At 30.5% G+C, this 16,961-nt stretch overlaps 3 protein-coding genes across 11 annotated transcripts in view; 2 read left to right on the top strand and 1 right to left on the bottom strand.

Annotated features, from left to right (window-relative positions):
- Nucleotides 1-5,546, top strand: part of LOC100649179 (EH domain-binding protein 1) — a 48,456-nt gene extending 42,910 nt beyond the window's left edge. For all 4 annotated transcript variants that reach the window (XM_048408384.1, XM_048408385.1, XM_003397443.4 and 1 more), the window contains 7 exons: nt 272-1,953; nt 2,651-2,876; nt 3,012-3,317; nt 3,721-3,856; nt 4,529-4,757; nt 4,845-4,957; nt 5,040-5,546. In XM_048408384.1, coding sequence (XP_048264341.1) covers nt 272-1,953; nt 2,651-2,876; nt 3,012-3,317; nt 3,721-3,856; nt 4,529-4,757; nt 4,845-4,957; nt 5,040-5,227 — 2,880 coding nt within the window. In that variant the 3' untranslated portion in view covers nt 5,228-5,546. The remainder of the gene's footprint in view (nt 1-271; nt 1,954-2,650; nt 2,877-3,011; nt 3,318-3,720; nt 3,857-4,528; nt 4,758-4,844; nt 4,958-5,039) is intronic.
- Nucleotides 5,547-7,904: 2,358 nt separating this feature from the next.
- Nucleotides 7,905-11,554, top strand: LOC100649415 (39S ribosomal protein L3, mitochondrial). 5 transcript variants are annotated; one of them, XM_012311625.3, is made up of 8 exons: nt 7,905-7,992; nt 8,543-8,627; nt 8,726-8,819; nt 8,900-9,124; nt 9,219-9,350; nt 9,428-9,588; nt 9,672-9,861; nt 11,253-11,554. In XM_012311625.3, the coding sequence occupies exons 2-8, from the start codon at nt 8,566-8,568 to the stop codon at nt 11,490-11,492; spliced, it is 1,104 nt and encodes a 367-aa protein (XP_012167015.1). In that variant the 5' UTR covers nt 7,905-7,992; nt 8,543-8,565; the 3' UTR covers nt 11,493-11,554. The 5 variants fall into 5 exon arrangements, with proteins under 5 accessions (XP_012167015.1, XP_012167013.1, XP_003397493.1 ...); XM_012311623.3 differs by lacking the exon at nt 7,905-7,992 and adding an exon at nt 8,075-8,218; XM_003397445.4 differs by lacking the exon at nt 7,905-7,992 and adding an exon at nt 8,082-8,236.
- A 145-nt stretch (nt 11,555-11,699) lies between these two features.
- On the bottom strand, nt 11,700-16,109 carry LOC100649297 (importin subunit alpha-3). Of its 2 annotated transcripts, none has more exons than XM_012311628.3 (9): nt 15,632-16,109; nt 14,462-14,564; nt 14,189-14,402; nt 13,730-13,890; nt 13,444-13,670; nt 13,004-13,369; nt 12,687-12,921; nt 12,510-12,601; nt 11,700-12,422 (listed from the first exon to the last, which is right to left on the bottom strand). In XM_012311628.3, the coding sequence occupies exons 1-9, from the start codon at nt 15,791-15,793 to the stop codon at nt 12,330-12,332; spliced, it is 1,653 nt and encodes a 550-aa protein (XP_012167018.1). In that variant the 5' UTR covers nt 15,794-16,109; the 3' UTR covers nt 11,700-12,329. The 2 variants fall into 2 exon arrangements, with proteins under 2 accessions (XP_012167018.1, XP_003397492.1); XM_003397444.4 differs by having other exon boundaries at nt 15,728-16,108.
- Nucleotides 16,110-16,961: the final 852 nt, after the last annotated feature.

Here is a 16,961-nt window from a genome sequence, read left to right as displayed (position 1 = left end):
TACAATGACTTGTATTAACTTTAGAATGAGTTGAAACTTTCCACACAATCTACGTAATATACGTATATAAAAATAGGATATAAGTTATGAAAAATCAAGTATAATCGTGTTTTGAATGTATGGAGCTTGTTATATAACGATATATCGTTATGTTAAATTTTCATACTAATTATTCTATAATATTTTAATCCGTTGTACAGCGGTAATTGCAATAACAAACAAATACGCTATATAAAGGAAGAAACTAAAATATTTGTTTAAAATTCTGCAGGAAGCAACGTGTCTGGGTAGTATGCGAAAGGATGTCTGCGTTGTGTGTGGATTTCCAATTTTCCTAGCGGAAAAACTGGTCCTCGCCCATGTTGCGTATCATCGTACTTGCTTTCGCTGCGCTCGATGTAATAATCAGTTAACTATTGGTAATTATTATGAAACCGAAGAAGGGCAATATTGCTGTGAAACCTGTCCGGATGAAGATATTCCAGTACAAATAACGCAAAGTTATGACTATCCTACATTTAGCGAAATTGAAAAGAATAACATTGATTCCAGTTGCCAGCAATTTTTTAGCAATAACGAAAACATAAATAAAAAACCGTTTAGTCGTAATTCTATCGAGCGGATGGATCACGAATCGATGGATCGCGTTGTTATTCCTGATTTAATAGCGCAAACTTCTCGATTACGGCTCAATTTCATATCGAATCAGCTATTTCCGGAAAATGATGAACAGATTTCTCTTGATAATATGCATATAAGTGAAAATCGAAGTAGCATCGAGGGAGAAAATACAAATTTAAAGACAGAAAGCAGAAATTTAGTATACCCATTTAATACCGAGTTCGAAAAACAAAGTAAACTCGAAGAAGAAAATAAACTCAATCGTGTTGTCACTTGTTTAAAACTAGAACCTGATAATGACGGGCTGTTGTTAAACACAAACGTCGATGATTACGTCCATGAACGATTAAACATTGATAAACACGAACAGGATCAAACTTCTGTAGCTTCGCTTCATAATGTAATTAAGGAAACAAGAGCATCTCATAGCAACGACAAAGAATTATCGGATGAGACTAGTTCTGAGAGCAGTTATTCTATAGTTGAAAAAAGATGTAGAATGTTTGAAAAGAAAAAAGATGATATCGAAAGGAATAAGCTTAAAAATCATGATAGTGAAGTATTAAAATTCAAGATACAAACTAAAAGGCATAGGACTAAAAGTATAGGAAACAGTGAAAGTCCGATAATAAATCCAGATACGACAATGCAGGAAACAGGCATCGGTCAAGATAACGCTCGAAAATATAATGCAGAAAGCTTCGATAAAGACAGTTCGACACAGATTGCTCCTTTCGAGTTATTATCGTCACGTGTATCGAAAGTTAATAAAACTTTATCAATTCCTTTGGATACAGAAAGTATTGAACATCGTACATCTACGATTGCGAACGATATTAATGCAACGAACGTAATATGCTCTAATTTTAGCGAAGATTATCCTGAAGATTTAAACCCCTTTAAAAGTGATGAAGAACAGGAGGAGCCGGAGGAGCCGGAGGAGACGGAGGAGACGGAGGAGGCGGAGGAGATGGAAGAAGAAAAAGAAAAAGAAGAAGAAGAAGAAGAGGATGAAGACGAAGAAGGAATTACTGATAAATCCGTGACAACTATGAACAGTTTAGTAACTACCAGAGATCTAACAAATCCTTTTGAAAATGCAGAAGAAACGGAAAAGAAGGAAGTTATTCTACCAATACCAGCTACGAGAAGTAATTTTAAAAGTGGTAAAGCTAACCAACATTTCGTAGAAGGATCGACAAAACGACGTTTAGCCGCACCACAGATTAATCTAAATCCCTTTTGGAGCGACGAAGAAGATCACGATAGCGATTTGGAGTTCAAGGAGAGAACATCTGAGATTATGCCTACTCCTAAACCACGCACAATTAAGTATGTATAAAAATTAAAAATTTGTTAAACTAAACTTTTCATTGTTGCAGCGTGCTAACAATGTTGAATTGAAAAAATAATAGACGAATTTCGTTAGTTTATCCAGCACAAATTCGATGTAGGTAGATACCTGTAGGTATCTATTTAGGTGACAGATACATTACGCGTTGATCATTTTGTAATCGTAGCAAGACAGAAACGTGCTTCCTCCTAATACAAATCTATATTCTTACAATGAATCATGAAATTATATTGCAATACCGTATATTAAGTATAACGTATGAGAAGCCATATGTTTCCTTTCACTTTTATCATTGTTATAGCCATATATCAGATAATATTTCTATTTCTAGTCGCGAAACTTCGTACCGTCGAACACAATTTCGTACTCAAGTCGATCCTACTCGTTTTTGCCCCAAAAAAATATTACCAAGTCCCCGAAATACAATTCATATATGTCTAAATAAGAAATAAATAAAATAGAAATTATTTCATACTTTTTAGCGCATTTCGAAGTAGGTAATACTTTTTTAGCAAAAGATCTTTTCTGATTTAACGGAACTCGCGTGATAGTTATTGTCGCGTTATACAAATTTCTACAAAACCGAAACACTTCAAGATGTTGATGTTTTTTAAACTTTGTTTTGTCTCAAAAGGTAGTTTATATACAAGATATATATATTTTGTTTTGTTGTAGGCACAACGAGCAAAGCCCAAGTAAAAATGGACGGAAATCGAGCGACACTCGTGATTATTTATCCATATCAAATAATTGCTTAAGAAGCCCAGAATCAGGGATACGTACAGGAGGAGCTTATAGGAAAAAGAAACCAGCACCGTTACCACCAAATAAGAAGGAATGTGTTTCTGATCAGCGCACATCTTCAATGTCTAAACTACAATGCAGTTCTGCCGAATATCGCGTAATTTATGACCACAATCTTTTATAATTTACAATACTCGCGTAAAAATGTATTCCATCGTTTATACAGACTATTACGTTCCATGTGAAAAGTATAACGAACGATAGCTAAAAATATCGAATTTTTTGTTATTAGGATTCACCTTCGCATAAAACATTAAAAACACGTAAGCCAAGACCAGCTCCACCACCACCAATTCCAGTGTCAACTGGTTTTCAAGAGTGCCCTATGAATAAATCACACGATGCCAATGTAGAATATAACATATGGGAAGATGAAAAGACTAATAAAGACGAAACAAATAGAAACAGACAGAGTTTTCCACACATTACATGCGAGGAAACTTTTCATTGTAGATCATATTTAGACAAAAGTATGGAAGGAAAATGGAAAAGGAAGAAAGGACCTGCTCCACCTTGTCCAATACCACATAGAAGAAAGGTAAGTGGAAACTTATTCATTTATTTTACACCTGTTGTGGCATCCGTTAAATCGGACGACCGCAACTGTAAATTGCGTCGTAGCTGCAATTGTACATATATTCGAGGCCACTTTGTTTTCTTTAAAACCGATCGCGCCTCGTCCGTTCTGTACACCGAACATCGTTCTCACACACGCTTCAACGCACTTCAAACAACCAAGAAGTGCATATTATATATAGTTGTATAACCGTAGTATAGTTAATAGTTATAAATCTTCGTGTCGCGTATTGTGCCCATCGTATCATAAAGAACCTTGTTACCTGAACCTACGTCAGTCCTGCCAACATTTCTTTTCTCACCGTTTGAAATAACATCAACATAATTGACAACATAAATAAAAATAAGCTTCTTGGCCATTTTAGATAAAAGTAATGTCTCTTAAGGATGTTAAGTTGGAGTTAGATGAAATAGAATTGCAACAACAAGGCTTAGAAAAACAAGGTGTCCGATTGGAACAATTGATAAGAAGTAAATGTGAATCTGGATCACAGATTAGCGGTAAATATATTTGTTGTACCCAAATCTCTCCATTAAGGAAAGGAAAAATAATTCCGATGAATAATCCAATTTGAATGTCAACATTTCGGAAGCGTATAAGAAACCGGTAAATGAAGAAAAAATGTCCTTTAGAGATTTGCACGCATATGCTCTATTTTGGAAGAAATCGCGAATAAAGAAACAAATAAGTCTTCGCTTCTTCATTTATTTATACTTATTTATACTTTTTTATTCGTGCTATCGTCCATTTAATGAAGATATCGTTCAAAATGGTACCCTCTTGCAGCAATGCACGCGATACATCTAACATTGATAGCTCTAAATTGTAGCTAAACATCGCTTTAGTAATATTTGGTGCACCGCAGTCACGATTCGATTTTTCAGAACAAATGAGCCTAAATAAATAAGTGAAAAGACCGAAACATTTTTGTTTCTTTTCTCACTCTCGCGATTTTCCCCAAAATGATGCATAAACGAGCAAATCTCTAAAGGACGATATTTTCTTAGTTTGTCGGTCCCTTGCATGGTATCCTGTAGTTTTCACATTTAGATTGGGGGCACCCTCCTAAATATGGACGATTATACTTTGTATAAAATATAATAATAATAATATCTTATATATTTATAATTTTCTTCTACAATACTACATACATAATATTATAAACACTACAGATATTTCCCTTGGAACAGATGTAGAAGAATTAGTCTTAGAGTTATTTACTTTAGTAAATGAAAAGAATGAGTTATTTAGACGACAAGCCGAATTAATGTTACTCCGAAGACAGCAGAGATTAGAAGAAGAACATGCTGAAGTGGAATACCAAATTCGATGCTTAATGGCACAAAATGAATCAACTAAAACGGATTTTGATAAACAAAGAGAAGAAGCGTTGATACAAAGGTTTAAGTTCAGCCTTCTTTCTTTTTTCTAACAGCTATTCGTAAATGATAGAAAAGTGCAATGAAAGCTTAATATTTTTATCGATAGATTGATAGAAATTGTTGAAAGACGAAATGAAATTGTTGACTGCTTGGAGATGGATCGTCGCAGAGAAATAGAAGAAGATCGGAGTATACATCGTCACATGGACTTATTTGCTGGCAAGTACAAGTATAATGAAATGAAAGTACCTATTACTGATCTATCTTAATAAAGAAAATTATATTGTTCATTGTTTAATAGCTAAAAACAAAAACGATTTATCATGTAATGATATGGATACAACCGAAAAGAAGAAAAGAAAACAAAACAAATTAAAGGAGAAAATAAAAGAGAAGAGACTGAAAAGAATATTGAAGAAGGATGTTGATAAGGATGTAGATGAAATGGAGTTGACACTAAAACGTCATACTAAGCGAAAATGGTTTTAATTTATTTCGATACTTTACTTTTAATTACTTTGATATTCCAATCTAATACTTTAAGTAAACGTTACTGTGTGTAACTCGCTAGAAAATGCTACCTCGAATTTCTGATTCAAAGATTCTTTAAAATAACGTTCCAAATGAAAACACGTGCCTATGATTGCACACGGAGCGATATCTCGAAATGTTTGATCTAACAAATTTTTATTTAGATAAGATTGTATATTCTTTATGTATATCACATCATGTATACTGTTTGTATAAAATTATCAATTTAAATAAAATTATCAAATAATCTGAAAAATGAAAACATGATCGAATGAAACAGCAGCTGTTATTATTAAACGACTCGACTTTGGCATCGTTTGGATACAGCCACAATAACGAAGGATTCCTCGCATAAACGTTTACGTACATTTATTGTGCGTTTGGTTTCGAAAAAGTGTAATATTACGTTTGCTGTTGTAGACGAAAGAGTATTATGTCGTTTATATTATGAGTATCATGTAACGTTAGACATTTAGGTTTTAGTAGTTGTATTAATGAAAAACTTTATTTCCAAACGTTTTATTACAACAAAAATTAGAAATGTGTATCAACTCATATGCGCACGATCAAGAGATATTATGGATTATGTATATCATTTTGAAAACGTTGAATCGATTGTTTAGAATTAAGCAGAGGATAACCTCTGCTTAATTCTTAATTTTAATATAAATAAAAACACTTGTCTTGTCTCGGACGCTTAATCTTTCGTTTTAGCATTCAAGCGATGCGTTTTGATAGTCATAAATGATTTCACTTCATTATACAATATTTTGAAAATGAAGGGATAAAAAATTGATATACTTTTCGAAGTTTGTTCGTTGAAACCTGAAACGATTCTTTAAAACAGAAAGAAATTCTCGTTCTATGTATAGTCACTGTTGGAAATATAGCGATATCTTAAAATTTGTGAAGCAGTAAATGTCATATATTTTGACCGTTGCAACGATGACTTCAAAAATTTTGGGTGAAATAATAGAAGGACGTTAAAAGTTACTGCTGTAGGATCAATCAATACCGTTTATGACTTCGTTATTTCTTTATCAATGGAAATACCATCTGTAATCTATTCGCTTTATCTATTCACTTTACTAAAACTGTTTGAAGTGAAATAGATTATTGTATTTAAGGGGTTTGGTCAAACGAATATATTTTGTTTTTTTAACACTATATTTTCTAAAATATTAAAGTAACCTTGAACTTTTTAAATGGTACCGCATATTTTTCACAATATTAATCGATCCAGTTGGATATTCTCTAGAAAAAGATATTAAACTATTTAACCGAAAAACCATTAGTTTAGCACATATTTTAACTTTAACTTCTCAGAATTAGTATATGAAAGATAAGGGAGGACGCGAAGCGGTATTCTTGTACAATATTTACCTTGTCTTGATCTTTCATACGTTAATTTTGATAGCATCTTGGCAAGGTATAAAAAAAAGTTCACAAATTTTTAACACTTCTGTATGAGATTCAAGACTATTTATTTGATTTAAAATATTCTACCTATTTGAGAGAAGAAATAAAAATTTTAAAGCTTCCTATATTTAAACTCTTTTTTAAAAAATACCTTTAAGTTGTAAAATTGATCAAAATATCTTACATCACTCACAAATATATTTTTAAAAGCAAGAAATGCTGGAATTCTCAATTTCTTCGCAGACCGGGGGCTATATAGCCCCCCATACTATTTTAGTATCACATGCGACATTATCGGTTCAGTATAGAATAAGATACCAGCGCTACTTATGAACGAATGGTAGGAATAATAATTAAATCAGTGAGCGATATACTCATAATCAAGATCGATCTATATTCTATCAGAGAGGAAATGAGGAAATGCTCACGTCCGTGGTTTTAGTTGTTTCACAGTACTGCACAGGTGCTGCACCATACGGCCAAGTGCTGAGTTTAAGTAAAATTAGCATGTGCAAGAACCTATAAAATTAGGAATTGTATATATGTATATATAAAACTAGAGAAAATAAATATGAACTTTTCCATAGAACCGTACAATTAAATAGGTTCTTGTAGCGTACAACTCCATAATTTCATGTCTATGTTGGTATGCAAACAAACAGGGCAGATCCCTAATATTATAGGTTCTTGTACATGCTAATGTCAAGTAAACTCAGCATTTCGTCGTATGGTGCAGCACTTATACTATGATACAACACTAGAAGTACGGGCGTGGGCACTCTCATTTCCTCTGTTACTTTTAATGTCATCGCACGCGTATCTGTGCCTTTAGGATGACGATGTCTCTAACGATGGTCAACCGCCGTCCAATCATTTATGATCTTTATGTTATAGGACCTTTAGGTTCTAGAACATATTAAGTTACAAATTTTTATTAAATTGTGTGCGAAAACTTGAATAAGTCATTAAATTAATTTCAAATAATAGAATATCTTTTTTCATTTTTAAAAATGCTTTCATTAAAGAATTGGATATAAAATAAAAATTTATTTGTAATACTTGGATGATATAAATAGCCTTTTACACTTAAAAAATGATTATTTAAGAATTATTATTTGAACTTAAATTTATAGTTTAAAAATGTTAGGAATCGGGAAATAAAATAAAGAATCAAATTTTATTCCCCGCTAATGAATAAGTAGTACGCAATCTGCAATATACTTTGACATTTCCTTTCAATCCTACTATTACTTTGTGTATAATTCGAAGTTTTTTCATTCGTTACAACAATTTGAGATATTAATGTATGTATTTTTTTTCCGATTCATTTGTTGTTTCTTTATATACATTTTCATTCACCTTTAACGTATTTATCTCAAGGTGAAGTTCGTCGCGTTCTTTCAAAATTTCTGCATTACTTGTAAATTAGATAATTCATTATTATTCTCTTATATCAACTCTAACACAAATCAGAGAACTTACTGTCTCTGGAACAGTGCTGGGACGTGGGGAGTAGGATCAAACTCACATGTACTCTCGTTTGTGGATGTACTTACTTAATTATCGGCTTCACTAAATATTAAAATTAATACGATAATGATAAAAATATACACGTTTTAAGTTTATCTTATAATTTATAACTTTTACATCTCGTCTGTGCTAACTCTTAACAGTAAACTGCTAATAGATTAAATTTGTTGTCTGTAAAGCATAATTTGTAAAATTATGAAAATAAGAATTAATTATTATAAACTTTTTTGTTCCATATTACATAAATGTATTATTGATATTTTACATCTTATAAACAGATCTTATAACATATTCGTTATTAATTTACAATTTAACCTCTTTCAGAATTTGTATGATATTTCACAAACATGACATCGCTTTTAAAAAGCCTTAATGGATTTCAACTGTTTAGTAGACACTTAAAACAAAGGTATTAAGTTAGAATAATATGTTTATTATGTTACTTGTAATAACTTACTTTAATGTTTTTGTAAAATAAATTAGTTTTTACTAGTACAATTATTTTAGCCTCAACATGATATCTGTTCCTGCTCGTGGTAAATTACAAAATCCTCCACCAAAGAAACGTCATCCAGAGTGGCTACCAAAACCAACACGTACAGTATGTATTTGAAATAGATAAATAACATTTTTATTTTTTACTGTTTCGCAAATACTCTATATTATCATTTTTCATATTAGCGTTATAATGAAGAACTTTCTCCAGAAAACAAAGAATTTCTCTCTGAATTTATATCAGCCAATAATGGTCTGCTCGATGTACAAAAATCTCCATTAAATACAGAACTTGTTCAGTCAGCAACATGGACTCCAGGCTCTAAACGTACTGGTTTAATTGGGAAAAAGATAGGAGTATATCCAATGTGGTTGAAAAATGGTAAAAAAGTAACGACAACGCTAATACAGGTATTTTCTAATATAGTAAATATACTATAATAATAATTATATGAAGTACATTCTGATTTTTGATTATAAGCTCATATATCTAATTTCTTAATAGATTGTAGATAATGAAGTTGTAAAATATATGCCACCTGAAGAATTCAATCCAGTTAAGCGCACTAAACATTTACAACCTAAAGTAAAAAATGGTTGCCTTGTATTAGGTGCAGTAAATATTGATCCGCAGCTAGTATGTTATATTTCCTATATCTCTTAATATTTATCTAAGTTTTCTGAATATAATGTTTGTATTATCAATTTGTACAGCTTACTAAGGAATATTATGGAATATTTAATGCAGCTGGAGTTACACCAAAAAAAACACTAATGAGATTTGTAGTTTCACCAAATGCTGCTCTTCAACCAGGAACTCCTTTGTGTGCAGCTCATTTTAAACCAGGAGAATTTATTGATATTCGAGGAAAAACGTAAATCTCATTTACTAGTACTCTCTTTTTTATACATGATGTGTATAATATGTAATCCATTGCATTGTTCTTTAAAAACATAGTATAGATCGTGGTTTTCAAGGTGTCATGAAAAGGTGGGGCTTTAAAGGTATGCCTGCTTCTCATGGTGTAACTAAAACGCATAGAAGACCAGGCAATATAGGCTCAGGAGGAACAAAGGCTAGGGTAATGCCAGGTACTAAAATGCCTGGACATGTGGGAAATCGTTGGCGTATTCTCAAAGGTGTAAAGGTAATTCATCATTTTTACTTAGCACACATCTATTACATTTATGATCTATTATTCGTCTTTCTTTTGGTTGCAAATATATTTATTTAAAGACATTTTTTTTATATATTTATTACTTTTTGTTATTATGAAATATCATATATGATACAAGTAAAACAACAATTCAAAATATGGTATAATCTTTTTTCTTATTATTTCTTTTTTATGTATCACAATATATTAAACAGTACAATTGAATCTTTATTTTTCCATCGAATCACATCATTTTTTGTTTTGTTTTCAATTGTAGAATTAGAGTGAATGGTCAAGATGATCTATCAGTATAATAGCTATATCAAATTATTGTTTATACATATATTTTATATATGAACACTATTTGTTGTAAATATTTTTTCCAAGTTTTATACAAAGATAGTGCATATTTATTTCTTTTTTTGTAGTTTTACAAAAAAAAGATATTCGTGAAGTTGAAAATCTATAACTACAAGAATGTACTCAATGTTCTCATTTATCTTAAATAAAATTAGTTAAAAATTATGCATAGCATCTCAGCTCAATCTTTTGTAACTCTCATGTAAGGAATCCAGAATTACTTTCCATATAAAATGTGTTTAGTATAGAAGTAAGATACATTGAATTCTGAAATGTTTATATGAAATATTTGAGAATGTAGATATTTATGATGAAACATTTGAAGATTATCTCCTTACATCATTCAGTAGTTACAAAACGTCAATTCTTCAAAACTATATTACTTTCGAAAGGAAGATACATTATACAGCAGTGGCACTTTAAAATTATTTTACAACAGCTAGTGAAAAACATATATTTACAATTAGTCAAACTTATATAATTCATTTATCATTTATTTTAAAATTATAGTTTGTAATGTAAATAATATAGAAAATTTGCAAGAATGATAAATTGTGCTAGGAATATACTAACGTCATAATGTTACACAATGTGTAATAACTTTTTCCCTTAACACTCTGATATTAGAGTGTATGATATTAGCAAAAAATGAAAGAACTATTAGTTATTAATAATAGTTTTTAATCTAATGGAAACTCTCAAACATAGAATTAAAAAATTTAATTAATTTCCTTATAGCATTATTTAAAAACATGCCTCAGTTATATAACTATACTCAAAAATTTCACAATTATTTTAAATCAGCAAATGAAAAGAATTATAAATAATAAAATAATATTAATCTGTCACAATTGCAATAGCAATAATTGTAAATAAATTTGTTGTTAAGATCCACTTTTTGGAAAGAATCCATCAGAATTAGATTAATAAATAATTACAACGATGTAAATATGTTGAAAGATTATTAATAATTATATGTAATGGCTTCAGATCACTGTTAAACTTTTGTGTGTATGTTGCAGATACTACGAATAAACACTAAATATAATGTAATTTGGGTATTAGGTCATAACGTCCCAGGAGAGATAAATACCATGTGTTATTTGTATGATACGATTTTACCTACTAAAAAAAATACGTCACCACATTTTCCTACATATTTACCGAATAATGAAAACACAAATGTACTTCCCGAAGAACTTTATGCGGATGATGTTCACCCATTTAGTGATCCCACTATTGAATATCAACCAAAATCGTAATTGTAATAACGTAGTAAATAAAAAAAGTACTTTATAATAAGAGGACATATATTATGAAAATATTTAAATCTCTTCAAATTTCTAGATAACCTGCTTATTCGCGCAATCGAAAGTCTAGGCAAAGATTAGCAATTAACGTTGCCGCGTTTATTAGACAGTTTTACTGTTTATCCTCTTCCCCTTACAAAAATAATTCATAGACGTGAATTAAGCTAATAAAGAGTAGTCAATTGACTTATTTATTTAGTAATCAATGTTATTATAAATTTAACATGCCTAAAATATACACAAATTATTTTATAAACGTAACATCACTAACCAAGACTCATCTCAAGTTAGAGTGGAGAGCAGCATGATCAAACAATAAAAAGGATCTTTTCCTCGTTGCTCTTCAATTTAGAGAGCAAGTTAATTAATTTACTAGAATAATTTAGTCAATATGATGCATGTCATTAGCTGCATTCGGTTAAGTACCGCTCCACCAATGATTTTAGTATGCGCAATCAGAAAGGGGAAAAGCTAACATATAGTTCGTTAAAAGAATCAAAAAGAAAAGAACACAGATTCTTATCTCAATAAGAAACTCTTTTGCTCCATGGCTTTATCCTTGTTTTGTTCTAATTTCTCTTTTTGGGGGGGAGGGGGGGGGAGAGGAAGAGGGCAAAACATTGGCCAGTCATAATTACAGTTTTAAATTTGCAAAACCAAACATGATCCTTGATTTGATAACGGCATATTGAAATTGCCACATAAGAATATAAAAGGGTAAGTAGAATGACTCCATAACAGAGTTTGTCGGGGGACGGCACGATCAGATAAGAAATAATAGAGGCCCTCTCAGAACTTAAAACCTTCGTTCGAAATGCTCGTCGTCTGATCGAATTCAAATGTTGATTCCACAACTTGTGGCTCCAGATTCGTATCATTTGTCTAAAAGAATCATAAATTATTTTTTCTGTGTTAAAAACATCACAATAAAATCTAATCATTAATTATGAAAATAGAATAAGTACATACTTCTTCTGAAAAGTATTGCTCAATAATTTCGTACGCTAATTTATAAATATCTATGTTGTCGTGATTTTGCAATGATTCAATCTTATCCAAACCTACAAAAACACACAAATTTCATAATATAAATTAATATACTTTAAAATAATGTTGTACATGGCATTAAATGCTACAAAGGCTAACCTGAACATTCTTCAATCATATTGGCCAACTGTTCAACTTGTGGTCCAGCAAGTTTGAGCATATTGTGTATACCGTCTAAAACAACTTGTACAACTTGAGTATCTTTACAGTCAAGGAGATTACAGAAAGGTGCGATAACGCCTTCTTGTATCATCCGCGCAACCTGTTCTTCATTGCCACTTATTGTTAAATTGCTGATTGCCCACGCTGCTTCTTTTTGTGTTTGGAATTCACCCTGATAAAAAAGGTAAATATATAATGGTAACATCGATGAAAGTTAACAAATTTCGATAATTTTAACAAAAATATCTTCTTACATTCATTAAATTGTGAATAATGAGAGGCAGTAATCCAGCATCTATAACTGCTTGAACCTGAGATTGATTGCCAGCAGTTACATTTGAAAGGAACCAAACTGCTTCTTTACAAATTTTCTCCCTCTGATGAGTTAATAAATTGGGAAAATATGAAAGTGCATCACAATTTAGTACAATTTGCGTTTGTTCGTCTGTACCCGTTACAATATTACCAACTGCTCTCAAAGCAGCCGTTTGCACCTTAACTTCTTTGTGCGAGAGAAGTGGTATAAGACGAGGCACTACACCACTATCTATAACCATTTGAATTTGTTCATTACCACCATCAGTCAAATAGCTCACTGCCCAAATTGTATCGACAAGAATCTACAATTTATTTTGAATATAATAAATTGTTTATAACTACATGTAATTACTAGTATATTAAATGTCTAACTTACGTTGATATCTGTATGATGAATAAGTACGTTAAGAGCAGGTAAAAGTTCCTCAATAGTTTTAACAGGTGGCGGTGGATCTTTATTCCTACATAAATTTACGATTACCCAAGTTACATTACGTAAAAAAGTAATTGGTATATCTGGCTTAATAAACGTTAACAATGGCTGTACAACACCGAGCTTGATAACATAATCCCTAGACAGAGGACCATCCCCAATAATATTTCCTACGATAAAAAAGATCATCAATACCACATGACAGTATTGTTTACTTTAATTTACCTACCTAAAGCCCATACAGCTTGCTCACAGACATTCTGTTGACTTGAAAGTAACAAATGCAAGAAGTGTGGAACTGCACCAGCAGCTACAACTGCTTGCGTCTGAGGTGAAGTTCCACTTGCAATGTTTGTTAAAGCCCATGCTGCTTCAAATTGCAGTGACGGACTGGAAAGCAAATTATATTAATGTTTAATAATAATAAAGATGCAAACGATAAAAGTTTATTGCCATTGAAAACGTAATATTATATACGAGCTTTTAAGAGAAACTTTGATGTACATATTTCATTCTATTCCTATCTTAAAAGCAAAAGACAATTTCTAAACCTATAAAATCTTACACAACCAGTAAATATAATTTTACTCTCATAAAAAATAATATACTAAGTAATATTATAAATTAGGATTATAATCAAGGTCATAATTAACACTTTGTATATACACAAAGCCATTCACTATCATACCTATTGTGCTGTTGAAGACATTTAACTAAAATTGGTAAAATGCCACTTTCAATTAATCGATCAATCGGTGGATTACGATCTGATGATAGTAACTTTCTTGCTTGTTGTACAGCTTGTAATTTAACAGCTGGATCTGAATTATCAGCTTTCGACACTAATTCCTTTAAATCGATTTTTGATAAATCAATGTTATTTTTATCAATATCTTCTTCATCTGGAAAAGGATATTGTTACATTACTGACACTTAATATTCAATCTTTTAAAAAGTTTACCTATTAAATCCGTAATAGGCACATTTCTTCGTTTCTGTAAAGTCTCATCACGTTTGTTTTTACGTAACTCCACTGTTGCCTCATTTCTTCTTCTTCTCATTTCCTGAAATATATGATATATTGCCATTCAAAAGTTATTAAATCAACTGCAATGTGTCGCATTCCAATACCTTCAAAATACAAATGAGCTTTAAAAAGGAGATATAGATTAAGTATGTCTTTATTATAAAAAAATAGCATAATTACTGTAATATTGTTTTTTATGCTTTAAAAATTAAGAAATATGTATTATGATGATTTTACCAATCTCTATTTAAGTAAAATTGAAATATTAAACAATGAAAATGTTTGTTTTGTACAATGTAATAAAACATGTAACAATCATACAATACATAAAAACATTTTGTGTTCTTTAATAATAATGCATGAATTTCAGGAAGTGATATTTATTTGACAATTCTTTAAGTTTTAATATATATTTAGTATCATAACTAAAAATACTTTAATAATAACTTCAAAATCTTGTATAAGAAGAAAATGTACTATAAAGAACAAAGTATATTTATGTTTGCAAATTTTACTTACCTACAAATACAACAATAATAGAAAATATATCTTTCAATAGAATTTTTTTGAACCAATACAATTTTATTAAAAAATTTTGTCACAAATTTAGTTGAATTTCAAATCATTTTTACTATTTGGAAATAGTGCAATATATCAATTTCTTTTAAGTGAGATAAACTAAAATATCATGTATATTCTAAAGAACCTCAATATTTCTAATTGCAATGAAAAGATACATAAAAGCATTATTTATCTCAAGGATATAATGAGATTACATAGTAAGTTATTAATAACTTACTCATAAGGATTTAAACAAATAGTCAAAATAAAATAACTCGACTTTATATTTCTCATAATATATTTTTTATAATAATTTGTTCAGGTCTATCTCTAATAGTGCTATATTTGACGTTAATGTAACGATACTGTCTACTTGTCTCGGAATAGTACGATTCTATTCAAAATACGATACTGCGGTATTTGATAAAGTTATATTAACAATATTGATGCATCTTATGCTAACTGAATATACAGATCCATCCATTATATGGGACAACAAAGTATGCAAATACATTGCAGAAATTTGAAAAAAAAAACCAGCACCCATAATAATCTTTGATTTATCCAGTCAGTACGACAGCCGAAGTTTCCAGACGCACAACGTAACTGCGCACAATGATGAACACACCGGATACTCACTTCTTGATCTTTGCCTTTGTACTTAAAAACCATCATTCGATTCTTGCTTAGCATTTCCGCCGCCATTTTTTCAATAACTAAATCGTTCGTACTCGCTTATATTGATATGTGCCGGCACCCGGATACCCGTGACCACGGACTACTGCGAAAAATTCTGTATCCGTGTTACTGTGGTCGATTTACTTCGACAGCTGCATACCGTTGCGCGACAGCCTTAATGTACATCAATATGCAATGGAATAATAATATATAACACTCGTTCTCTCTTGGATCTCGATCGACCATCAAATATTCTTTCTTATTCTTAGTCACGTTTTCTCAGCACAAACGCAACGTTTCTGCCATTTCCGAAAAGAACATCGGAAATGAGCAAGGTGGCGCTTCGGAAGACGCGTGTGTTTTCACCACGGTTTTCACTATATAACCTGCTAGTGATCTATTTTTTTTTTTAAACGTTTCGTAATATTGCAGGTTTAATATGGTTATCATCAGCTAAGATGCGAGTAATGCAGTAACTTTTCTACGTTTTTTCAAATATATATGTATATATATGTAATTGAAAAATCATTAAACATTTTATATATACATGTATAAACATATAAATTTTTCAAATTCGCTCATAAAGATAGCAAGTAGTTTTAACATGAACAGATATAAATTAAAGTTTTTTTTGCCAATTTATTTTTCAATAGATTATTTTATGTGTAATATTAGTTTATAAAACATAGACCATATAAGAGAATATTTTATAGCTTCTATTAAAAAATAATGATCATTTGTTGTGAAAAATAAAATCATACACATGTTTCATTATTTTGAATTAATCTATTAATATTTGTTTTGAATTTTCGCATAGTTATGTAAATAATAATTTAAAACTGCAAATGAAAGAAGCTCTTACATAATGTGTATGAAAAAATATACTCGTATTCTTTTATTCAATTACAGAGGAGAGAAACAGAAAGAGAGAGAAAGTTAATTTAGTTTATTGAATAATTTAGTTTATTATGGCTATAATGTAAAGAAAAGTAAATAAATATTCAAATTAAAAAGAAATGTCTTCAATAAATAGTGAGCACTATTTATTTTATTGTTACCGTAATTTAACCAACTTTACATTCAGAATAAAAATCACTAACTATTTTTAGTAGTGATTTTCTTTATGGAGATATTATTCACTGTTTTTATAGTAAATTTATTTACAATATATTATATTTTGATATAAATAATGACC

The sequence above is a fragment of the Bombus terrestris genome, chromosome 9 (assembly GCF_910591885.1).
Source record: "Bombus terrestris chromosome 9, iyBomTerr1.2, whole genome shotgun sequence".
Lineage (NCBI taxonomy): Eukaryota > Metazoa > Arthropoda > Insecta > Hymenoptera > Apidae > Bombus > Bombus terrestris.
This window is presented reverse-complemented; position numbering and strand designations above follow the sequence as displayed.